At 37.5% G+C, this 26,807-nt stretch overlaps 1 protein-coding gene across 3 annotated transcripts in view; it reads right to left on the bottom strand.

Moving 5' to 3' along the window:
* kalrnb (kalirin RhoGEF kinase b) overlaps positions 1–26,807 on the bottom strand; it is an 85,668-nt gene that overhangs the window by 36,207 nt on the left and 22,654 nt on the right. For all 3 annotated transcript variants that reach the window (XM_058778222.1, XM_058778223.1, XM_058778221.1), the window contains exons 6-27: positions 25,763–25,885; positions 25,443–25,634; positions 23,544–23,675; positions 22,083–22,313; positions 20,507–20,629; positions 20,135–20,326; positions 15,710–15,882; positions 14,456–14,630; positions 13,163–13,358; positions 8,557–8,723; positions 7,217–7,336; positions 6,190–6,408; positions 4,616–4,765; positions 4,162–4,276; positions 3,929–4,044; positions 3,030–3,152; positions 2,538–2,720; positions 2,185–2,309; positions 1,845–1,911; positions 1,558–1,664; positions 855–924; positions 444–533 (exon numbers count right to left, since the gene is read on the bottom strand). In XM_058778222.1, coding sequence (XP_058634205.1) covers positions 444–533; positions 855–924; positions 1,558–1,664; positions 1,845–1,911; positions 2,185–2,309; positions 2,538–2,720; positions 3,030–3,152; positions 3,929–4,044; positions 4,162–4,276; positions 4,616–4,765; positions 6,190–6,408; positions 7,217–7,336; positions 8,557–8,723; positions 13,163–13,358; positions 14,456–14,630; positions 15,710–15,882; positions 20,135–20,326; positions 20,507–20,629; positions 22,083–22,313; positions 23,544–23,675; positions 25,443–25,634; positions 25,763–25,885 — 3,189 coding nt within the window. The remainder of the gene's footprint in view (positions 1–443; positions 534–854; positions 925–1,557; positions 1,665–1,844; positions 1,912–2,184; positions 2,310–2,537; positions 2,721–3,029; positions 3,153–3,928; positions 4,045–4,161; positions 4,277–4,615; positions 4,766–6,189; positions 6,409–7,216; positions 7,337–8,556; positions 8,724–13,162; positions 13,359–14,455; positions 14,631–15,709; positions 15,883–20,134; positions 20,327–20,506; positions 20,630–22,082; positions 22,314–23,543; positions 23,676–25,442; positions 25,635–25,762; positions 25,886–26,807) is intronic.

The raw sequence follows: 26,807 nt of genomic DNA, 5'->3' as shown, positions 1-26,807 counted from the left end.
AACAAAAACAGGTTAACCCAGCCTTTTCTGGCCTAAAATTGTATTCAGCTGATCTAGCTGGTCTCCCTTTCTGGTCAAACCAGTGTTTAGCTGGTTGGCTAGCTGGTCTTTCCCAAAAACGAGTACCCAAAATCCCTTTAAAGCCCTCAAAAAAGACCTATTTATCACCCTGTGTAAACTGTTTTTTTTGTTTGCTTTGTTTTTGTTTTTTTTACATCAGTGTATTCACATTTTTAAAAACATTCAAGAACATTCTCAGATTAATTCTGACTAATAATAGAAATTGAATTTATTCATTTGAAACAGAGTAGTAAGGGTGGAGGATAGCAGCTATCTGGCGCCCCCTGTCTGCTTATTGAGTCATCCCTATCATCTCAACCCCATGCCACACAAACCTCCAAAACGAACTGAGAGAAGAAAGAAAAAAAAAAGAGCAGCCTCACATCAAAGAATCTTCCGGCCTGGCCCTGGATGAGCTGACTGGAGTCAGGTTTGTTTTTGCAGTAGGTGACGTACATATGGAATTTATCAGCCTTCAGTACATGGAAAAAATAAACACATTCACTATTTATGTTGTAGGGCAACCTCACCAGAGAACCAGAGTACCAGAAGCTACTGTTTAAACATTAATACTTCACAGCTGAATTTATATTTTGGACCTTTCAAGTTTTAAATAATGATTAACAAAATACAGCGTGGGCAAATTTCCAATTTTTACAGCCTCTCAGCACACATTGGTTTTTAAATATTCATACGAAGTAAAATGATGATGACTAGTCCTTACTGAAATCACAATATGTTCTCCAAACAAAGAAAAATTTGAGGGAAAAGACGATGATTCATCTGTATCTCACCCATGTGACAAAACAATGGCCCACATCTTCTGGAAGCTGCTCATAGTTTTCAAGCTCTTTCAGAAAAATGCTGCAAAAACAAATAATGGCAAAACATAACTAGATTTGAACACTTTCTGAACAAAATATGAGGCTGTTGTTGTTGCTAATGACTAATATTTGGCCATTTTGAGTATATCAGCATGAAGAAATTTTCAGTTCGTATTTTATTTTCAAATTTTAGTAAATTTGTTATGTGTTTTGGCATTTTTATTAGTTTTTAAAATATTTATATATAGCATTGGTTTCGAGAAAAGTTAGTAATATTAGTCCTTCATAGTTTTATTATAGTTGCCAAGGTAACATTTCTCATCAAGTATTTCATCTTTTCATCCTCAATATTTCTATTTTTGTTTCATTTCAGCTTTATTCCAATTAACAAAAAAACAAAAAACAAAAATTAAATGGTTTTACTTTTATAATAACACTGCCGGGGATGAAAACTGAGTCAAATATGGCAGAAATGCGTCAGCAAAGCAACTGCCATTGAGATGAATGGGAATGCTAACAGATAGGTTTCTCCAAGAATTACAGATCTCCTTGGCAAGCATCACTTATTACTCACATACTTACACAGGCCATCACAATTACAGCTTTAAGAGCCATCAAAGTGACAAAGTGACTACATAAACCTGGAAATAATGAAGCTTGTTTGAAAACATACTTGTTGTGGAATTCATAAATCTCCTGAATATTCCCAAAGATCACATGTTCTTTGTTCGCAATTCCAGATGGGATATCAGCACCGCTTGTCATCTCCCAGAGAAAAGTCTGCACAAGGGAGGTTAGTTCATCCTAAGTTCACAATTCTTTTAAATCAGACAGCATTTCAGGCAAAGTACAGTATGTAACTATGCAACCTTGGATGAATCTTGCAATCAAAAGCAATGACTGTCTGAGATCAGTAAGTAAACCTCTAAAGCTTCTCTTTGATAGAAGAAACACTCTCACCTCCAAACACTCCTGTAGGTCTCGTACATAAGCTCTTTCTGTCTGGAGCAGCTCAGCCATAATATACCTACACAGAGACCAAGACGCCCCACTGAAAGCCCAGCAAATTACAGACATTGAAATGCAAAGAACGCCTGAGACAGCACTTCATAACACAAAGCTAATTCCTCAGGAAATGATTTAGATTAAAAAGGATTTCGTGTGGAGATGAAGCTATTGATGCTGTGATTTAGTTTGGGACTATCGGCTTAACCTGTGCACAGGAAGCTGGTACACATTATGAGGATTCTGAGTCATATTTAAAATCTCTCTAAGTCATGAAGTTAATTTCATCACTCACTCTTTCTTTCTGGCAGATTTCTTCTTTTCCTCATTAACCTCATGGTCGGGATCGTTGAGGTTGACCTGTGGGTCAGGGTGGGTCAAGCTGGCTGGGATAATGTCCAGCTCTAGATCTTTATTGTCCTATTGGAGAGTTCAGAGGAAATACTAAAATTTACAGTATGTGTTTAAGCAAAAGTTTTGATTCCTCAGGATAGAAACCTTTATATACAGTAAAAAAAAAAGAAAAAGAAAAAAAGTAGAACACATTTTTAAAAATTAAGATTTATAAATATATTAAATTATGCATGAAATGAAGAATAAATGCAGGATATATTTTCTAAAAAGGGATGGCTTTTCTCAGCCGCTCACCTCAGAACACACTCCTAGCACTCGGTCCAAGCTGCAGCGGTACTGACCCATCCGCATAGAGAAGTCTCTGTACCTTCTGTCCACCGTAGAAACCCACCTCTTGAGCTCGGTCACATGGACATGCCCTTTCTCAACCAGACTACCAGCCAGCTGGATCAACAGCTTCACCTTTTCCTGTGTTTGCTAGAAGAAAAGAAACAACATCAGCTCATATAATACAGGTTTAGACAAATGCATCTGTTCCCTTTATATATAGAAATATATGTAAGTGAATAGATGCGTTTGCCTAAATTTGTACAAAGCTTACTGATAGATTACTCAAAACACGATCAAACACTTTTGAAACCTATACATTTTTAAGAACGGTCAGGATATTCTTCATAATAATTCTGCTTGCATGTTCCACAAAAACATGAAGGCTTGAGACAACATGACAGTGAGTATATGATGACAAAAGTTTGAATAACTGCCCTCAATGACTGAGGATCTTACCTTTGCGGACACACGGAAATCTTCATACTCTTTTAGTAGTTCCTGAGTTTTTTCGCTGGTATCACCAGGTGATGTGTGTGTGGATAGAAAATATTCTCCTGTCTCCTGTAACCAGTCTATAGCCTGTGTAGAGAGCACAGTTTTAAAAATGTAAAAACCATTTCATGTGTTCATTTACAACCTCATTATTGGATATTTTTAGCATATTTTCTACTGCACAAATAACTAATTAGTTAAATATAAAAGGTTGCTCGGTTGAAAAAAAGAAGTGCACTTTATTGTACTGAATGTGCAGTTTTAGTGTATTTCAGATCACTAAAAAAATGTCATAAACACTTAAAAAGTGCAATTTGTGAAGTCAAATGAAAAGTTTTACATTAAAGTACATTTTAAATCATTATGAAGTACTTTAAAGAAGTACGTTTAATTTGTTGACTAACATACTAAAACACACAATTATAATTTTACAATTTTTTAAGAAATTGCAATGTCATCATTACAAATGTGTAATTACCAATATATTTAAATACATGACATAAAAGTTTCAATAGAAATGTTTTAGTTTACCATAAATGTTTCTCAATACATTTAGCAGTATACTTTAATCTTTAAAAAAAAACAATAGAAGTAATTACATATAAAGATGTAATTAAGTCCTACTTTGTTTTTAATACAAATTTAAACTATAATACATTTTGATTTAATTGCAATTAACATGCAGTTATGTGTCAGAAAACATAACATTTATATTAAAGTATATCATTTCTGTAATAAGTTAAAACTTTTTAAATGTATTCTAAAGAGCAGCTCATTTTTACAAAGGAAGGCAAAACCAAACCAAACCACCATCATTATCGAATCCTTTAAAAAATGTGCTTGTATAACGCTCTCACACTCACCTGTTTGGCATGTCGTTCAAACAGAACGTACTGTTGGCACTGATCTAAACGTCTTTTTTTCATAGTCCAGAAATGAAGGACACGATTTTCCCTCTGTAGCAGCTCACTCAGAATGGCTATACATAAGACACAAGACAAGATCAATAAACAATTACAAAACATTCAGGCACAATCACATACAGACAGACTGTATATTTTGCAGGTATAATGGCTTTAAGTAGTCCTGAACTGACCTTTGACTTGGGACTCAGTGGCTCGATTGTGGGTAGCGACTCCAGGCATGCTCACATTGTTTCGATGGATGTATTTAAGAAAGACCTCCGCATTACGACGTGCTAAAGTACACGCCTGGAACCAGAGAAATGAAACATTTTGTAGAATCAGTGCATCTAAACAACTGTACAGTGACATCATCATGTGCAGATGTAAAACGGTCAGTGACATTGATAGACACACTAATAACTCTGTTCAAGGTTTCTTTATTTCAAAAGGATTTTTTTTCCATGCTATGACCCATTTAAACTGACACATATGTGGCCACATATGGCAATTTCTTTTTGTTTTGCTGCAGATGCATTTTTTAAAAATATAAAAAGGACAAATTGGTGAGAGAGCTGATGAGCTTCTGTTGCAGGTGTTTGAGTCTGTGTGTGTGTGTTTATGTATGTGTGTGTGAGCAAGGTGTACCTTGAGAAAGGCTTCTTTCTGCTCCAGGTGTTTGTTGATGAGAGGGCTGACGTGGTCAGTCTCTGCTGTTGAGCCCAGTTTATCATGACCCCCACACCAGTCTTCCTCTCTCCTGTACTCCAGTTCCAGACTCTCCAATACATTACATACCTGCGACAGACATACAGTATGTTACACACACAGCAGCATCACAAAGCTTAAGTCTCTGGACTGTTTACAATGGTCAGTCAGAGAGCAGTGTAGACAATTACAGATATAATGGCAATATAAATAATAGAATACAATACAATGTAATGACAGTAAAGGGACATGTATAAAATTTCTGCCACTAAAAAAAAAAAAAAAAAATTGAAACAATATTTATTCCTAACATTTCTGTTAAGGGACAAGAGGGCATGGTTACTGTCCCATAATTAGATTTATTTATTTTTTAAAGAAATAAATAGTTTCATTTAGCAAGGATGCATTACATTGATCAAAACTGACAGTAGAAATTTTCAGATTTTTACAAAAATATATTTCAAATAAATGCTGTTCTTTTTCTTTTTCTGCTTGCTATTCATCAGAATCTCTGGAAATAAATATATCACAGTTTCCACAAAAATATTAAGAAGCATAATAATTTTTATCATTGACAATAATAAGAAATGCTACTTTAGCACCAAATTAGCTTACTAAATTATACCAATATAGTACTGTACTTACTGTATTTTTGATCAAATAAATGCAGCCTTGGTGAGCATAAAGACTTCTTTCTAAAACATTTGTAAAAATCTTACTAACCTCAAACTTTTGAACGGTAGTGTATAAAATATTCAGCTTCTGTTGCACTTAAAATTTCACTCGAAGTTATGGTTATACAGTGTGAAATACAAAGTTCTGACATGAAACTCTAGATGGCGCAGTCTGATAGATCTAACTCAATATGACATAAAGACATCATCACATGTTACAGCTGATTGGTTCTCTCCAATGAGCTTGCTGCTCAACATTCAAATGTTTGGCTAATGCTTATGATAGCAGTTGCAGCGCACTTCAGAAACCCTCCCCCTTCCCCAGCTCCACCTGTATAGATCTGCTACGGGGTGATCATGTATGCTATGGGGGTTATTCATGTTATATTTGCAGCAGCAGTATTTCTTACATGCTCACAGCAGCATGTTGTGAATGTATTGGCAGTAGCAAGTCTCAGTACTTGCTCTGCCACAGCAGCAGCGCAGCAGATATACTCCGCCAAGACCAACTACATTAACATTGTCATGTACATTACCATGACAATCCCTCCGAAAGTTGTCATGACAGAACTCTATGTACACTGCAAAAGGGTCTTGAAATCCTCCTTTAAAAAAAAATGAACTACTTAAAAACGGCATCTTAAAAATGCAGTGCTCATGGTGTGAGGCACTAAAAAATATATATATCATGAACTGCAAATGCATATGTCCAAGTGGTTAAGAACTACTGCTATAAATCAAATTCGCAACTTTGTCATCAGTTCACATTCTCAACTACAATCACAGCCATAGTATTTGTGGGCAGTGACAGTAACCATCACATAGTCTATTACATCTCACCTGTTCAGATGTTTTGTAGAAGGCCACAGAGGCATTAACCAGCTTTAATCTGTCCTCCATCTTCAGCATGAGGGTCTGCCAGTGCAGGGCCACGGTCTCGGCACAGGCCCGGACAGCGTCTGGGTCATAGTGACCCGCCTGCAACATCAGCTCCGCCCTCTGCTGGAGCTGCAGGGCACTCTGGTGGGTGCGCTGCAGGGAGTCGGCATGGAGAAGAGACTGTGGACAGCAGAGAAAAGTGGCTCCTTTTAATTCTTGAGGTGTGCTTAAATTAAGTTTGTTAACTGCCAGCACACAAGGACCACATGAGAGGCGGGTGAGGTCACGGAGGGGCTCCTTAAAGGAGCAATTAAGACACAATCAGTTAGACGTCCTGCCGTTCAAAGCCAAAACAATCAGCGGTGAAGCACAGCCTGATGCTTTCACAAGAGCACATGCTGGATGAATAAAACTAGCGGCCTGATTCACACATTTGTTTTGGTGTACTTGGATGATCTGATTTGATGAAAAGTGGTACTTGGCCTGAAAAGTTAGAGAAACGCTGCTGTAGATGATTAAAACATATATTTGGCGGAAGGGAGATTTTGGCAGATAGCACTGACTTCCTTTGATTTAGAGAGGCTGTCGTTAGTCGAGAATTATACACAGCAATTTGCTGAATTAAAACTCAGTCCTCATTTCAGGCTAATGTGATTCTTGCTGCTCATAAATTTGCTGAGTGATTGTTTTGTTTTTTTTAATTCAACTCAGCTGTTTTGTATTCCATCTCTTTGATGAATATAATAAAGGGGGGGCTTTATAACCTATAGACAAATTTATCTTCTGTTTATGACAGATAACAACAAAAGGGATGATGTTTCTCTAACACCCCCTAAAGATCTGTTTGATATAAGCCTAAAATAATTTCCTAATTGCAGATAATGGTGTAAACAAGGTTTAATATTTAATATTAATCTTCATATTGCAGCATACCGCAGCCTTCAGAAGCTGCCCCCTGCAGAAGCTATTAAGGAAAAAATGTGTGTACCTCGATGGCAAGCTGAAATTGTTCATGCTCTCTCTGAAGTTGTTCCGCTTCAGATAGGGAACCTGCATTCGTTGTGCTCGCCGTGAGCATGGATTCACCGTTGCGGATCCAACCCAGCACCTGCACAGATCAACACATACAAATGCACACACACAGCGGCATGTGACAAAACAGGCAACAGAGGTGAAAAATTTAACTCAATAAATTATTTTGGATTAATCTGTTAACATTCAGAGGTATTCATTTACGTTTTGGTGCAGCCTCCTGTATTTTTCATTTTCTGACAAAATTTGAGAAATGTGCTTTTCCTTGCTGTAACTCAATGTCTCAACACTGTCAGTTACAGAAATAATGTGCCATGTCAAATAATTAATAATGGCAAATCTAGCATTCAACTATAAATTTAGATTGTATGATGGTTCCAAACTGATTTTCAGCTCCATCTATTGAATTCTCATCACTGTCGACAAAAATTACAATAATGGTAATATATATATATACAGTATATATATATATATATATATGTACTTCGGCATATTAGAATGATTGTTTAAAGCTTCTGAAAATTCAAATTTTCCATCACAGAAATAAATTAAATTGTAAAATATATTAAAATAACTTGCATAATAGTAGTTTGTCAAGTATACAATATATAAACAAATATTTTAACTACTGCCAGTTTTCCCTAATTTACATTAAATATTTATTCATGTTCTGAGGTCATTAGATGAAATAATGCAGTTGCTTAATAAACATTATAGTAATCATCTCTACTTCAAACATTTCGTTCCACATCTTAAGAATCCGTAAAATGTGCATTAAGCATGCAGAAACATTAAAGCTGAGCTGAAGGGATTCCCCCTCCCACGTTATGTAACACACTGCCTACATTTACATTCATTTTCTAACCAAACTGATTTACAAAAAAAGTACATATAGAAACAAGATACAATACAACTAATTAAAGAACCAAGATAAAGCTGAGAAATCCCGAGGTGACAGCACTGCCAATAAGAAAAAGCAGTGCTGTCTATGAAATAGTGCAAGTGAATTGAGTGATTCATTTTTCTGAAATGCAGGGCTGCAAGTCTGCACCCACGCACTGCTCTGGATATATGAGCGACAGTGTGTGTGTGTGCTCAAAGTGTCAAAGATAAAAGCAATTAGCTGGGCACTTGTACTCAAGGCTAATGGCATCAGTCAGAATCTTGTAGCAGAGCACAAGCTATTTTCCTGAATATAGGAGTCAGGTGTTCCTCACGACATTATGATGAGTGTAAATTAGGGGTCCCTAAATGTGACCATGAGCTGAGATGTAGCAATTGATTTTAAACACACACCTGTTTGACCTCGGCCTGCAGGTGTCGTAGCTGAAGGCACTGCTCCAGACGTTTGTGTGTGTGTTCTGCGCTCACTTCTAGCTCATGCTGTTTTTCATTCAAGAACTCCAGCAGCTCTTGAACTTTTGCCGCCAAGTCAACGTCTTTTTCTCCAGTGATTTCCACACCTGAAAAACATACACAGATTTTAAGAATAAAATAAATATCAGCATATACACATTTACACAAATACGCTGCCTGAGTATATCAGTTTTACTGTATAGATAAAATATATAAATCTAAGAACCATATAGAAACAAATGATGCCATTTTTATGAAATATCATGCTATACAAATGTTTTTTTTGTAAATTATCATTTCATTTTATCATATCCAAAATCAGCTTATTTTCATGAAATACTTTACTTGAAATGTGCTATACTTGTCCCATATTTCTTTTACAGACTGACAAAAAAATGTTGCAGGCAATTTTAGCGATACTAGTAATGGATACACAAGTTCAATCAGCACCATGTCCTAATTTCAGAGATTAGCCCCATTTGCAAAATACAAATGAACAAACACATAAAATTAGGCATGCAATTTAAACGTGCTGTAATTTCTGTGCCACTAGTATCAGAAAATAAAATGGCAAAAACAATTATAGATTTCAAACAGGTTTCCTGAACAATTCCTCTGTTGGCCATGTGTTAGTCAAACAGTCCCTACCCAAACATGTCATGACAGACCATTGGTTGAGCTGCCGGGATGCTCAACCAATTAATGTTTTCTGCCAAAGAGATGTAGTGTTTACACTGTTTTGGCAGAATAAACCAACAAATAAATATAGTTGAACTTTAAATTTTAAATTTTCAAACAAAAATTTGAAATAATTATGATTCATGTTTCATGTTTTTGAAAGAATTGCTAAAGATAAAGAGATAAAGAGCCTATATTTGATCAAGAATACAATGATATTTAGAAATAGTGTATATTTAAATAACTGTTTTCCATTTTAATATATTTCAAAATGCAATTTATGCAAAGCTAAGTTTTCAGCATCATTACTCCAGTATTCAGTGTCAAAGATCCTTCAGAAATCAGATATTTAAACGAATAGTATTTATTTGAAATATAAATCTTTTGTAATATTAGAAAAGTCTTTAAGTCTTGGTCGTGTTATCATGGTTTCCATAAAGATATAGAGTAAAAAAAAAAAAATCCATTTTTAAAATTTATATGAATAAGAAATGTTTCTTGAGCACCAAATCAGCATATTACAATGATTTCTGAAGGATCATGCACTGAAGACTGGAGTAATGATCTTGAAAATTCAGCTTTGCATCAAAGGAATAAATGTCATTTTAAAATATATTAAAAACAGCTTTTATTCTGTTTTTGATCAAATAAATACAGCCATGGTCAGCATAAGCGGCTTCTTTAAACAACATTAAAAAATCGGAATTATTCCCAAATTTTGACCAATAGTGTATAACTCTGTATGTCAAGATAAGATACAAGGAAATATTTTAACATCAAAAGAATCACACAGTTTACATGTAAGTGTTAGTGTAAGGTTACGATCAGACAATAAAAGAAGAACTAAAACTGTTTAAAATGACTATAGATTATCACAGTGAGTTTTCTCTCCTGTGTTCAGCAGGGGGCGCTATGCTGTGAACCTCCTCTGAAGGTCTCCGTCTCCACTGTGATCTCAGTGAGCAGTTATGATGGCATGTGAGCGGGGAACATGTCAGACAGGTGAGCGTGTGATGAAATGTTCCAGCCGAGCGGCATCCATCATACATGCCTTCGCGTGTCTGTAACTGCATTAGCGCATGACAGACAACCAGCATACCAGAGACAGAGACTCTCTGCAGGTACAACACAGGGCGTTTTAACCTCCTTCTACTAACTGTTACATCACCCCGCTTATTCTCAGCTTCCTGTCTCCAATGATACAGCCTCACAGTGGGCCGCAGGAGTCGGTTCCAATGGGAACGTGATGTGTGAGTGACAGGATGGCCTCTGCAGTATCCCGAGCCTCCGAGGCAACCCCAAAGTGACAAGCGAAGGCCCCGTCACCATGGAAACCTCGGTATATGGGATGTAAAGGGGGGGTTTCCATAGCAACCTCACCCCTGCATACAGAGTTAATAGTATGAGAGATCCCAGAGCCGTACGGAGCTCTGTCTTCTCTCCGCTCCTTCCAATCCATTTCACCTTCACAGGCTGTCATGCACACATTTTCCATCCTTATCTTTCCCACCCAATCCTCCGCTTCTCTCTCTTCGTCTTTCATCACACGTATCTAAGACAGCCCATAATGTGGGTAGCAGGTTTTTGCTGTTGTGTCCATGGTAACTGTCAATAAAATGCAACAGAGCACGGAGGAGTGAAGCGATGACTGATTCACACTCTTTTATCTCTCCACTGAACACTAATTCATCATCTCTCCTGCGTTCTTTTCATCTCTCACTGGACGCTGCAGCAGACATTAGCGAGCCGTCTTACTGACCCAATAAACAGAAGAATCACAAACGCTGTTAAGTCGGATGTTGGATGTTGAATATTCACATTAACCCCAACAAGATGAAATCTGAAGGGTTAGTCAGTAAAAAATAAACAACGTTTTCATCACATGGTGTGAGAGACGTGGCACTGATATTAAAAAAGAAGCACACTGGCATTTGCACAAATAAAAATGGACAGGGAAAAAAGAACAGCAATGAAATTAAATTAAATCTTAAATATATATTATAAATATTAATATTAATATAAAACTTGTATGACATAATGTAATAGATGTAATAGATAACAGATTTCTAGTTACCCTATTTAAAATGTAATAAGTAGTGTAACTTTTTTCAATTACTTAATTAAATTAAAGTAACTGATTACATTTCTAATGAATGTTTTCAACTGTTAATCATTTTAAAACATGGGTTAACCATACTGGAGGATTCAAGACTGATTACTGTCAGGTTTACAAAATCCTTCATCACTTGAATTAAGATTATAAAAAAGTACTTTTAAAACACAGCCACCACAAAATCAAACTTCAACACCTTTTTTTACTTTAAGATCGTAAATACAGATTTAAAATAGCTATGATACTGTTTTTGAGATCAAATCTTTGCATAGCTATGACACTAGCAGCTAACAATGCCTTGGAAAAAACAGTTAAAAAACAATCTTAAAAATAAAGCATTTACATAAACCCAAATAGGAAATAAAACAGTTATCGAATAAGCATTTGCCCTACTGTGTCCTAAATTCCTGAAACATTGGTGTCTTATATTTATATGGAGCAGTCAGTGCAATTTGGGAAAGAAATCAATCAAATCTGTGTGTGTGAAAATATTCAATGTAACCTCCTTTGTAACTGTTAACATTTTCATAAGTAACTGTAATTTAATTATATAACAGATTACAGTTACATTTATTGTGTAATTAAATTACATAATTCCATTACGAGTAACTAGTTACTACACTGCTGAAATGACATGAAGATGAGTAGATGATGAAAGAATTTTCATTTTTGGGTGAACTATTTCTTTAAAACCTTATTAAAACTCCATTAATCTCACGGAATTATTTATGCAATTGTAATTGCAGTGTAAATGCATTCATGCCACCTCTGACTTGCAGTAAACAGTCTGTCAATACATCTAAATTCATTAGATTATTTTTTTAGATTAAAACAATATGCTAAATAGAAATATTTAAAAAAACAAAAACTATGAAAAAGTTTTCACTAAAATTAAAATGACTAGAATTTAAATGAAAACTCAAAAAAAAATAGATAATGCAAATTTATTTATTTATTAATGAATTAATTAATTACATATTTTATATAATTATAATACTATATAGCATATAAATAATACTAAAATATCTTTTGCCTTTACTCATTTACAGGCCCTAGTATATATCATCATGCTTCACCAAATTCATGTTTGTGGAAATCCACAAGCAATGCGGCTCAGTAATACACATTTATAGAGAACAGAACACATGGACGTTGTGAAAGGCACAGAAGAACGTGTTCTGTGTGAAGGGCCTTTTGTCTACCGCTGACAGATATGGATTGCTGTGGACTGTGTGCTTGCGATAGGCTTATGTTCAATTGCATGGATATAAAACAAACAATTGATTTGACTCCTTAAGTCATTTTTTGTGATGTCTATTCAATGGTTTTCCATAATCTGCCACAGCAATGTCTTTACATTATCTAGAGACATCCATAAATATTGATATATTTGATATATTAATTCCTAATCATTTGAGTCATTAATCATTTAATTCACTCAATAAAAATGTATCTCGTTGTCATGGAACCTGCTTCTGATCAAGCACCCAGATTATATCACGGTTTGTTGGAGGAAATTATGCCACACTGCTCAAATATTCTATGACCCGACAAATGCAAAATGAACATCGGAAAAACCAAGCGTGAAAGCAAACACAAATAGTGATACCACACAGCAACAACTGCCAACAAACACCAAAATCATTAACACACTGATTCAGCAGAACCCTACAACTGTAGAATGAAGCTATTACTCTCTCGCGCGCTCTTCCTGTGTCCTTCACTCTGTCTCTACATCTCTGACCAGCTCCTCACCTGAAGCCTGGACCTCCATGATGTACTGGTGAAGATCCTGTCCCTGCTGTATAACCTCGTAGGTCATGTTGTTCATGGCGAGTTTGCGCTCAGTGTGTCTGTGTAATCTCTGTTCAGCCAGCGTGAGTTCTTCTGTGTTGAAATCAGACGCCTGTCGCATCAGATCCTGTTTCCATGCATCCAGCTCACCCATCACCTATGAAACAGACATCATACAGTATATTACCAGTTTACATTCATATTGATAAAATAAACAAAATCTTTGCAATATAATGGAAAAAGGATGCAAAGAGCACCGTTAAAGAATCATAAAAGTAGTTTGAAGCAATATGTTTCCTGGTGTGTGAGATCAGTAACCAGAATTTAAGTCACTAATTGCCAGAAATCTTGACATCCATGATGCCCAATTTGTGAACTAATCATTCTTTTGAGTCTGATCTTTTCAATGATTTACTCATAAATCAGACTGATCCAGTTCAACTCATTCATTCAACAATCTGGTTTCAGTGCTTTACAGCTCACTGGAGCAGTGCTGTTATCAGTAAATAAAAAAAAAAAAAAATTAAAATGTTTTCTCTATAAAGTAATAGGTATAAAACAAATAAAATAAATAAAAATCAAAGAGGAAATGCTGCTAAATTTAAATAAAAATTAAAATAAAAATATACTGAAGCTAAATAGAAATATAAAAACCCAAAAAGTAATAAAAATGACAAAAGCACATAACAAAATTATTAAAACTTAAATAATAATTATAATAATAATTAAAAATAATTTACAAATATAAAAATAAAAGCAAATTCAAAATGTTAATATTAATAACTGGAGGCGAGGATAATCAGCTGATAAAAACCTAAATGCTGATTTGTCCATCACACAAAGCATGTATGGCTTTAGAAGACTTGAAATATAGTGCATGAGTCATATGAACCACTTTTCATATTTCTTTTGCGTTTTTAGTATTTTTTTAAAGTTTGACAGCCCTCGTCTTAATTCACTTTCATCATATTGAAAAGAGTAGGAAGAATATTCTTCAACAATTCAAATCTACTGTTCCACAGAAGAATGTAAGCCACTCAGATGATGGCAGAATTTGGGGATGGACTATGAGATAAAGTGTATACAGTAAAACAAACAACGCTACTCAAAACAATACATTTTACATAATACACAAACATGCAGATATGCAAACACAGACAGCACAGAAGCACAACTGTTCAAATAAAGTTACGCTGATAATGACTTGGGATCAGGCCATCAAACACACAAACACACACACAAACACACACACACCTCCAAGGCGTATTGTTCAAAGATACGGAGCTGCAGGAAGATGTCCAGTTTGATCCTGCGCTCGTGGAAAACCTCCTCCATATGAGCCTGAGCCTCATCCAACTGCTGAAGAACGCCCTCGATATGAGCCAAGGAGCTGGCATGAGGCAGCTTATTACAGGCCAACGCTGAGTCCCTGTTTGAACGAACACAAACCCACGCCAACACATCCAAGAGCAAATCAATATCAATAGAGGCCATGTTAATTCAGAACCAGTCTATCAGCATGACATAACATGAAAGGACTTGTTCAGACCTAATCTGAAAAGAATATTATTAAAATTGATCTGCAAACTGAAAATGGTTGGAGTTGTGGCCTTGTGGTTAACAGATTTGGATCTAAATCCTGTTCTTCACTAGTTTGTTACATTTTCAAGGCTGTTGCAAGTATCATATTGGGTCTTTTCGATGAAACTGTTCAATTGTTCCGCAAATCGCACTGAACGATTTGTACGCCAATTGAACTGATCGGATTGCAGCTGTTCTTGAGTCAACAGCTCACTGATTTAAATGATCCAGTCAGAGCGAGTCTCTAGTTAACAATTCAGTAAATTCACAAGTCTGAGTATGTGCACAACTAATAGCGAGAAAAAGAATTAATAATACCAAACTTTGGGATTTATTATTGTAAATGAAAACTAGTGTTTCGCATAGCGTTATTCTAATAATTGTATACATTTTGCCCTATGCGGCATCTGTTTTTACAGTATATTGTTTGTCAACACACACTTTTTCACTCAATGCAGAAGGCTATCAGTAACTTAAACTCATATTTAATATATTTAATGTTTTGATTGTATATAACAAGCACCCCCTCCCCCAGGTATTTTGAGCGGTGGGATTATATAAAATACTACTATTTATATATATATATATATATATATATATATATAGTATATTATATATTTAATACTATACATTTATATTTAATACTATAAAATTATTAAATATAAATGTACACAAGTTAAAAATAAATTACAAATTGAACAAAGCATTTAATTTTAATACTATTTAATTTTATAAGTATATTAAAAATCTAATACTTTTGTACTTTTACTCGAGTAAAATTCGAAAGGAGTATCTATTACTTTTACTATTGTATAAGAGCAGGTACTCACGTATGGCTATCAAGTACTCAAATACTTGATTTGTGTACTTCGCCCACCACTGGTTATGATCAAATACCGTACAATAGGAGCGAGCTGTAAACCTCACCGCAGGTGCTGAATGAGCTCTTCCCCTTCTTTGATGACATTGAGTGTGGCATCCAGAGTGCTGCTCTGCTGCTGCTGAAACTGTCTGATCAGCTCCTGAACAGCATCCACAGACTCAGAGTTCACCACCGGCTCCACAAGAGTCTTCTGCAAGTCCTCCATCCATGACCACAGCTAAGACAGACAGAGATGGTGGAGAGAATAGTTACTCACATCCAGATTTTAGTAAATTATTAATTTCATTGTGTATTTGGCTTTAAAGCATGATCTCTCTCATAAGCTGTTTCAGAGAAACCCAAGCAGTTTCTCATCACGCTGTGTGTAATACAGACTGAACAGCAGCTCAAAACACCCAACCACTGCATGAGCATGATGCACAAATTACATCTCTCAGCTGGATAAAGCAAACCACTGTCGCGCCAGGAAGCACGGAGACGAGGAGACGAGGAATTCACAAAACAAGAGTCTTGCAGTTTCTGCTGTCTCCCGTTTTCCTGGGTTCCAGTTTCCTGCCACTGTTTTGGATATTTTGGATATTGCACCCACGATGTCTTGACTCTTCTGTTGTTTATTTGTTTGTTTGTTCCTAATAAACTGTTTAACTACACTCGCAAGTGAATCTCAAGTTATTTTATGTGATAGTTATATGTATACACATTTCTTTTTTCCTCACATTCTTTCTTGTAACTCTTCCCTCTGAGTCACACACCTGACTGAATGGCTCATTATGGAGCTTATTATGCGGGCCTTTGTCTTCTCAGGTGTCAGTCACAGCATTATCCAGGATAGTTCACGCCCTCTCGCATAGACCCTTTCCACTCAAAAAGTGACTTAGAAAATTTAAATCAATATATTGTTTTCTCTGAATGAGTGAGTTAGATTATTTTCAGATCATTTTGAAGCAAATATTCTAGGCTACAAGATCCAGTTCTCAAAAGTCTTGTGAACAAATGTTCTGTATGTGTTTTATGGCCTTATTTCAGTTACTTTAAAATTTTAGTTTTTGTCTAACCACGCATAAACGTTGTCTTTTATGTCAAAAACACAATCATGTACGTACATGCTGCTCACATATTATTGTAGCCCAGTTTGTGCTGAATACAGTGTTTTTAGACTTTAGCCATTAAAATGTTTATAAGCAACTGAAAAAAGCACAAATGTCAGGGCATGTCAAAACTTCTCCGGGGCCCCAAAACACCCTCAGACCCCAGAGGGTTAATATCCACCAGGGTAACACAGAGCACAGGCAAGGAAGACATTCAAGAACCAACAAAACTAACTGAAAGGACAAGACCTTAAATACACAGGACAATCAGGGAGGAAGACGAGACACACCTGGAATCAAATCAACAATCAACATGAGGGAGAAACTGGGTCACAGGGAACACATGGGGAGCAAAAACACAACACAACAGTCCAGGGGCGTGACATTACTCCCCGGGCAGGGCAAGGGAGCAGGCAGACAGAGTCCAGGGAGGTGACGAAGGAGGGAGGAGACAGGAGGGAGCTGGAACAGGAGGAGCCATGGAGGAGGAATGGCCACTGACTCCAGGGGTCGACCAATGGCGGCGGAGCCCGAGACGGAGACGGAGAGCCGAAGAGTCGAAGAGCAAGGGTGACGTGGAGGATCTGGTGGCCCAAGGTGGAGCAGATGGCCCCGTCGACCGAGACGAAGGCGGGGGGCCGGTGGAGCCGGAGTGACAGAGGACTGAGGAGGAGCCGAGGGGATGGAGGAGCCTGACGGAGATGGAGGGACGAAGGGACGAGGTGCAACCGGAGGAGTGGAGTCCCGAGGCGCAGGATGGTCAACTCCAGACCAAGGCAGAGCTGGAGGAACGAGGGAGCCTGGCGGAGCCAGTGGACAGATGGGCCACGGCGGAGAGGAGGAAGCTAGGAGCCATGATGGAGCCGACGGGTCGACGGGCCAAGGCGGAGTCCGGGGCTCGGAAGCTGGAGACGGAGGTGAGGGATACTCCAGCCCCGGCGACGCTGGAGGATGGCAGTCCCATAGGGCTCGCACCGTACAGATAGGGGGCTGAGGGCGAGCAGAGGGGCTGCCAGATGACAGCGGTCGAGGAGGCAGGAGCGGGTGGGAGGGTGGGCATTTGTGAGCCTCCGGGCTTCCAGGGCTGAACTCAGGAACGGGAGCAGGCACTGGAGGGCGCTTTGGAGGTGCGGGCTCTGGAGGACGCTTATGGGGAGCGGGCACTGGAGGTTGCTCTGGAGGAGCGGAGCTGGACGGGACCAGCGGAGGTGAAGTAGACGAAGAAGGGCTGGACTGTGGCCCTCCCTGGGCCAAACGGTGAAACAGTAGCCCTCCCTGTGGCACAGTCCACGCGCCATACTCAGCTCACCCTCAGCCGCGGTGCAGGGGGCAGAGCTCCTCTCCGCGCTCTCACTGTATGCGGTATTCTCCCCCGTGGCGGACGTTGTTGCTGGCTCACACACCTTGACTGACGTCATCAGCGGCTCTGGCTCCGTGGCGATCCTCAGCACTGTCGCTCCGTGCGGCGATGGCTCATCGGTCCCGGTGGGCTCTGGCTCTCTGTCAGTGGTGGGCTCAGGAATGTGCTCCGCGCAGCGGGGAGATGGTGGGCTGGGCACTGGGTCGGCAGTGAACAGATGGGAAACGGAGATCTGTTTCTTGCCAGAGTCCACTCCACAAAGGCGGAGAAATTTGCTCGAGGGCCATCCTCGGACGACGGCGCTCTGCACGCAATGTTAAAACTATCGTCATAGTACACACAGAGCGCGTTGTCCGGGTAGGTGGTGAGGCTTGCGAGGACCAGAAACAGTCTGGTGTGGCCCTCAAGCGATTTCTCCCCCTGCTCCAGCAGGAGGAGGAGATATTCAGGGCGAAGGAGGGGGTCCATGGGTAACACAATGGAAATAAAACACTGAAGAAAAAACAGAAACAAAAACGGAGGGAACACACACAGAGGTAACGGTTTCGGTCGGTTCTTCTGTCACTATACCAGGAAGCACGGAGACGAGGATACGAGGAATTCACAAAACGAGAGTCTTTAATATCCAACAGGGTAACACAGAGCACAGGCAAGGAAGACATTCAAGAACCGACAAAACTAACTGAAAGGACAAGACCTTAAATACACAGGACAATCAGGGAGGAAGACGAGACACACTTGGAATCAACAATCAACGTGAGGGGGAAACTGGGTCACAGGGAAAACATGGGGAGCAAAAACACAACAAAACAGTCCAGGGCGTGACACTAGTAAAGTTTTGATGGATGAGGCAAAGGTAAATACAATTACAGTAACATACAGGAGTCATATATTAGGTATGTGTGAGTCTGTTATTATGCAAACAAATATGATGTGCACTGATTGCTATAACATCATATTCTGCATGAACAAATTTCAATATATTTGAGTAGTTGTCAAAATTTTTAAGAGTTTTTTTCTATAATGGATGCTGGCTAAAAAGTGTGATTGAGGGTAGTGTGTTTTAGTAGTTTCGTGTAGCCAGACCTTCAGACTGACGGCTGAAGGTCTGGAATAGATGGCAGCTTTCATTGGCGTCACGTTTCGGGGTGTGGAAATGTCGCCACAATAACAGACCGGTGTGTAAAACTCTCGGACGTATTTTAAAGATTCTATGCCGCGAACTTTAAATATTTCACATACTTTTGAAAATCCAGTGTTTAGATGACCCTGATAAGCACTCGTCGTCAGTTCTAAACACAACGGCTTTCTTCTTTCGTCAGGGGGTTTGGCGTCACGCCGTCTTTGTTTCCAGGTGGAACGCAACACACGTCTCCCGGAAATCCTGTATAATTCAACCAATCTGACAACGACTTCGACACTCCTGAAGTGTTTCCAGATAAGTGTGCCATATGCATCAGACGTTTAGCCAAAGTTCTATGGGCGTGACATCTGAGGCTGAGACTAATGGTTTAGTAATTCTGAATGGATCCATACGGTAACAGCTGCTAAGGTGTTCTGGGTACTTGTTAGAGCATTGCTGTGTCGTTGGAAGGCAATTGTCAGGGTGTCACTGTGGTGGTTGATAGTGTGTTGCTAGTTGATTGATAGGCTGTTGCTAATGTATTCTGGGTAGTTTCTAGGTCATTGTTAGGGTGTCGCTACGGTGTTGCTAGAGTGTTCTAGGAAGCTTTTTGGAATGTTGCAAGAGTGCTGTAAGGATTTGTCTACTACTTTACAGTTAGAAATACTGGTCTGATAAGAGGTTGTTTGAATCTCATTATGTTGTCTTTGTCCATTCAGTTTAGTTTTTAATTTGTGCTGTCAGTCAGTAAGTGGAGTTAAGAGCTACTAACAAAATCTCTCACGCATGAGCAGAGATCAGTCAAAACTGGTAAAACTATTTGGGAAGCTCTGTTTAGTGTGTGTGTGTGTGTGTGTGTGTGTGTGTGTGCGCGTGTGTGTGTGTGCGTGTGCAATACCTCTTTAGTGTGGGTGTGAAAAGACACTGAGATATCCAGCAGTAGTTTCCTCTGCTCCACCCTCCGCACAAACTCCTGAACTCTGACCTCCAGGTGATGGGCGGCAGCGTAAATCTCTTCTGGATCACACTCTCCCGTCTGAGCCAGCTGCTCCGCTGCCTCCAAAAGCTTATCCGCATTAGTATAAGTGTTCTGGAGCGAAAGAGAAAGAAAGCAAGTGAGAGAGAGAAATACATAAAAAATATCTTCCTTGAATATTAACAGGAAACTCAATAGTATGATGAATGATATCACTGCAACTGCTCATTTGCTCCTCTCTCATCAAGCATAAAATACACACACAAACACAACATAAATCGATTCAGTTCCAACCTGTGCCACCTCCTGGAAGTCATCATGCCGTTTTTGTAGTGCCCTTGCTCTGTGTACAGACTTCCCAACTCCTGTGTGTTTACTGAGGAATGCCTCACCATGGTTTTCAATCCAGTCCAAGACCTGCACACACACATACATACACACACATCAACACTGGATAGTCTATTTAAAATTCAAAGGAATATTCCAGATTAAAAGTTTACAGTAAGATCTCTCCAAATCTTCCCTTGTGAAAAGAAGTGTGCTTATTTGTATTATATATATATATATATATATATACATACACACACACACACAAACACACACACACATGTAAAAAGTGCCCTTAGTAATATAGGCAAATTAAATGTTTTAGTTAATATAAAGTTAATACATTTTAAATGTAACAAACTTCATGTTCATTACTAAAATTTACAATTATAAATATATTTGAATGCTTTAATCATATTTCAAAGATAATAGAAGTAATTATGATATATCAAGATGTACTTAAAGGTATAGTTCAATCAAAGATGAAAATTCTGTCATTATTTACTCAACCTCAAGTTGTTCCAAACTTGTATGAGTTTCTTTCTTCAATGGAACATAAAATAAGTTATTTTGAATAATGTTGGAACTATGGAAGACAGCAACTGTCTGGTTACCCACATTCTTCAAAATATCTTCTTTTGTGTTCAGCAGAAGAAAGAAACTCATTCAGGTTTGGAACCGCTTAAGGGAAAGTAAATGATGACATAATTTTCATTTTTGGATGAACCGAGTCGAATTTATATCGAATTTATGTCAAAAAGCACTCTTAAGTTCAACTAATTGCATTTAATATAAATTTAAACTGCAACACATTTTCATTGATTTCATTTCATTTTCAACATGCAATTAAGTGTTCAAAAACATTACATTCAATTTGCACTTATGCATATTATTTTAAAGTATAATATTTCCATAATAAGTACTTTTTTAATAGTAAAGTGTGTTTCTAATTTGTGATGTTTCTTTCCTATATAAAACATTTTACACATCATAAGAGCAAGTCAGAGCTTAAACAGTTTTGGATTTTTGAAGGTTCAACAAACTTTGTCAGTTAGAAGTCAAAGTTCTTTAGTTCACTGCACAAGTTCAGTGCTCGAGTAGGCCTTGTTTCTGTCTAAAGAGGACCTGGAAAGGATCCAGTCACATCAAAGAAACAACACAGTCCTGACAGAGAACCGGTGAAGTTACAACAAAAAGCCCCTGAAGGCGACGGCCTCAGGAAGTAGAGTGTATTGTTGGAGGTATTGACTAGAGGCCAAGCACAATACTGCTGTCCCTTGAGGACGCTGAGGCAATTTCAGTCAACTCTATGAGTCAGAGTCCATGTCACTTCCTTGTCACTTCCTCTAATGCTCTCTGCACTTGATATTTGTTCTGCCATAGGAGAAACATTGTTACACGCAAGGATCTAAAAACAGCTGCTGAAAGGTTGAGAGGCTGGGGTCACATTCGTCAGATGTTGAATTCTGTGGGTATATTGCATGCAGGGTTGCATGCATATCTGAGTGGTTCTATACATGATTTACATAATGTATTTATTTACCTGCTGCACATCTTGTTGAAACACACACAGCTGAAGTCTCTGATGCAGACGGAGCTTGCGGTGTTGCAGGAGACTCTCCAGTCTGCGATACTGATGAACCACCTCATGGACCACATCCAGAACCCCCCTCACCGCCTGACCGTAGTCGGCCCCTGCCGTCAGAGACCCGGAGTCAGCCGGAGGCTGAGGCCTCTGCAACACATCCAGTAGTGTCTTTCCTTTCTGACTGACCTGCAGTTAGAAATATAACATTCGTTAGTCAGTGGTGGACACTGTAACAAGGTATTTTTACTCTGTACTTTGTTACTTCAGGTAACTGTGTTTTAGAGTACCAATTACTACATTATATCTTTCTTTTTAAAGGCCCATTCACACCAAGGACAATAACTATAATGATAATCACAAAGATAAAGTTAGAATAATCATTCTAATTCTATCAGAATAGGGAAGTTCACACTACGACCATTTCTATAATGACAGCGATACGAAATTGTTGTAATTATTTTCAGCTGATGAATGATACAATGACAGCCAATCAGAATCCACTTGAACATTTAACATACAGATAACATACAGTAACTGCAGAGTGTGCTTATAATAAACAGAACATTATCATCTGTTGGTTAACGTTATAGTTATCTTTATAGTTTTTATACCTTTACGCTCATTTCACAAAGACATATTGTTTCTCATTATTTCGAACTAAAGAAATCGAGACATCCTCTGAGACACATGACACATGTCCAGTTCTTGAACAAATTATTCTTTTGATTCTTTTCAATGAATCTGTAGAATTGTTTCACTTATTGTGATTCATTTGTGAATGGGACTGATCCAACTTGAGTCAACTCACTGATTCAGTGAATCATTAGGAGCGAGTCTCTGGTTAACAACATTAAATTGGTCATGTCTGACTCAAAATTAGTCAATAACCAGAAGGAATATAATACTCAAGAGTTCAAGTGTACAAAAGATTTGACTAATGGCACATTAGTTGCTAATTGCATTTTTGAAGTATTGTTTATTGTAAATGAAAATACAGTACATGACAGTCATTTGTTTGTGAACTAAAAAGGGCAAGTGTTTTAAAGGAATAGTTCACCAAAAAAAATTTAATTTGTTGAAAATTTACTCTCACATTAGAAGTGAAAAATTGTGCATCTGCAAGGTTTAAAGTTACGGTTTAATGTTGAAACACTTTAATGATACATTTGTTTCTTACAAACATGCAGCATTTCATTTCACAAGATGTTAATTGATGTACTGGAGTCGTGTGGATTACTTGTGGATTATTGTGATGTCTTTATCAGCTGTTTGGACTCTCATTCTGACGGCACCCATTCACTGCAGAGGATCCATTAGTGAGCAAGTGATGTAATGCTAAATTTCCAGCACAAAGCTTTGTAGGCTACATTTCATGTTAAAGAGTGTACTAAATAGAGCAGCTCCTCAAATGCTCACCTCTGTATATGCTGTGGTGATCTGCTCGTACAGATTCTGGTGGTTGTGAATGGCCATATCAAGTTCTTGCGTCGCTGTCGGCAAGCCGCCCTCACCGCATGACTTCACCCATCCCTCCATGCTGGACAGAAACTAACAGAGAGAACACCCTCTTAAACTTTACAGCATAAAAGGTCCATGTAATAAAACCAGAGAGGACAGAGGTGCACAGTTGTACACACTCATTAAAAACAAGCTCAGACATAATTAAACAGAGTTGCTGAGGATCATACAAATTGGGGTCATAAATCAAAGGCATGAAGAAGCTATGTGTGCACATTTAGACAAAGGAGTTATTAATGAAGAAACAGACTGAAACTGCTTGAAGCACAGTTGCATATAAAGGAAATTCAGAATTATAAAAAAAAAAAAAAAATGGATCAAATGAATCAAGGAACCAAAGTAGTTGGGAAATATAACATCAGTAGGTAAACAGTGGTTGGATTATAAAAAGTGGTAACAGGCAGCTGTTATAGTGAGGTGCTAAATCTGATTAAATAATTGCTTTTCTTGGTAGTCTAATGCAGTCATAGTACGAATCAGCTATAATAAATCATATTTTTCACTTAAGTAAAACCACACAAAGCACTTTTTTAGGTTACCTCCCAAAACAGTTTTACAGCATAGAAATACTCAGGGTGAAATAATAACACTGGGTGTGTAAAATTGAAATGATGCATCACAATGCACCAATCTGACAATTAAAATTTAATGTGTTCTTTAAATAATACACACTGATTACAATATTACAATGTAAATTGTAATGAAACCAAAATAACTGAATCAATCTGAATCAAATTAAACTGAGGCCAAATTTCTTCAGACTTCAGACTAAATTGTTGACTTCACATTGTTAATAAAAAATCATAATCACATTCTTGTCTGAGCAATTCTTTGCACCACTACACATACTGTAAAATCAAACAAAATAATAAAAAATAAAATAAAATAAAACATTAATATTACATGTATTAAAATTATGATTTATATAAATATAAATATAAATTAAAAATATATAAATTAAAAGTAATAACATTAAATGAAATTAAAATGACCACCATTACATTTAAAAAAAAAAAAAAACTTACTTTTAAACTGAAATCTTTTCATTTAATGAACATAGACACAAAATTTACATTTTATATTATTTTTAATTTTCAAAGAAAAGATGATAATTGACAAAAAAGATCACATATGTGACCATGGACCACAAAACCAGTCATAAGGGTTAATTTTTTTTAAATTGAGAGTTATACATCACCTGAAAGCTGAATAAATAAGCTTTCCATTGATGTATGGTTTGCTAGGATATGACAGTATTTGGCTGAGATACAACTATTTGAAAATCTGCAATCTGAGGGTGCAAAAAAATCTGCATATTAAGAAAATCGCTTTTAAAGTTGTCCAAATGAAGTCCTTAGCAATGCATATTACTAATTCAAAATGAAGTTTTGATGAATTTACGGTAGGAAATTTACAAAATATCTTCATGGAATATGGTCTTTACTTGATATCCTAATGATTTTTGGCATAAAAGAAAAATGAATAATTTTGACCCATACAATGTATTGTTGGCTATTGCTACAAATATACCTGTGCTACTTATGACTGCTTTTGTGCTCCAGGGTCACATATAGTGGAAAATGTCACTCATGACAAAGGCTCCAAATGATGATAAATAGATAATGCAATAGATTTCAATAGATTAAAGATAAAAAAGGTATTATAAATGTGCAAAACATGGTTCTTTTTAAACGATCAAAGCTCAACATTAAAAATTGGAATAAAATGGGTAAGCTTCATGGGATTCAAAAAATAATAATAATAATAATAATTTAAAAAAAAAACTTAATGTGTCACCTGTTCAGATTTCTGGTGGAACACAGAGGACATGGCCAAGATAGCACTGCGCTCCTCCAGCGCCGAGGCAAAGATCTTCCAGTCCTGATCCAGCTGACCAGAGATCTGCTGTATCTGAGCAGCAGCATAATGACCCGCCTCACAGAGTCGCGTCGCCACTGAGACGATACGCGAGATATTGACATACGCATTCTGAAAAGAGAGAAACAGGATGGCAGAAGATGATCCCATTAAACTAGCAACAGGAAGACACAAAAGCTGTTCAATTTTGTCCAGTGTGAGTGTATCCGGGGTGTTCTTGTAGCATTCCTCCGTCGTACCATAGAGTTCATAGCAAAGTGGTCATGCTGGGTCTGCAGGTCTGCTGCATGCTGGTAGCTCACGCCAATGTCTGTGTGCGTCTGCAGGAACAGCTCTTTATTGTGTCCGATCCATTCAAACATCTACGCAGAGAGAGAGAGAAACGGAGAGAAAAATGCTGCATTCACAGACAGTTTGGTCTCAAAACACCCTTCCGATGTGTTTACACCCAGATTAAAAGAAGCAAACGATGACCACAGGCTGTAGATTACCATACTGGACCAATCAAGATTCACATTTGTACATAAATATTTACAAAGGCCCAGGCAAATTTGCTTAACAGTCGTTCTAGGGCTTTGGGTGATTTAACTCCCTGTTAGAGTTCTAGTGATCTACATGTGAACCTTAATATACACAGATTTTCTCTTTGGCTGATGTACAAGCAATAGCCCTTAGTGTTCTGGCTCTGGTGGAGCACAGATGGGCTCAGTCAGCAGGACCGGGGAGCGTGAGACTGCCTCTCCGTTTGGGCTTAAACGGAACACACGGCCTCCTGCAGACATCAGGCCACAGAAGGGAGTACAGTGAACATGCTATTATCATTCCTATCATTCATTATTTACACTTTCACATGACCTTCACCCACAGTACTCTACTACCATTACATGATTTTTCTTTCATCGAGTCATGCTTGAAGTAGCTTTTTAAAAATGTGAGTGGTGCACTACATTAAAACATAGGAGCATATTTTACTGCCACAATTGAACTAAAAAAAGGGAATTCATTAATAAAACATTGCCATAAAAAGTCATTAGAATGATTAGTATGTGTGTACTGTGTATATTTATTATGTATACATAAATACACACACATGCATGTCTATATTTAAGAAAAATATGTTACGTTTATATATTAAATATGTTTATATATGATATAATTTATATGAATATAAATATATACACATAAATACATGTAAATATTTTCTAAATATATGCTGTATGTGTATGTCTTTATATATACATAATAAATATACACAGTACACACACATATATTATGTAAACAAGA

Source organism: Onychostoma macrolepis, chromosome 06, assembly GCF_012432095.1.
Source record: "Onychostoma macrolepis isolate SWU-2019 chromosome 06, ASM1243209v1, whole genome shotgun sequence".
NCBI classification, from domain to species: Eukaryota; Metazoa; Chordata; class Actinopteri; order Cypriniformes; family Cyprinidae; genus Onychostoma; species Onychostoma macrolepis.
Note: the sequence above shows the minus strand (reverse complement) of the source record. Positions and strands in the feature narration are given on the sequence as shown.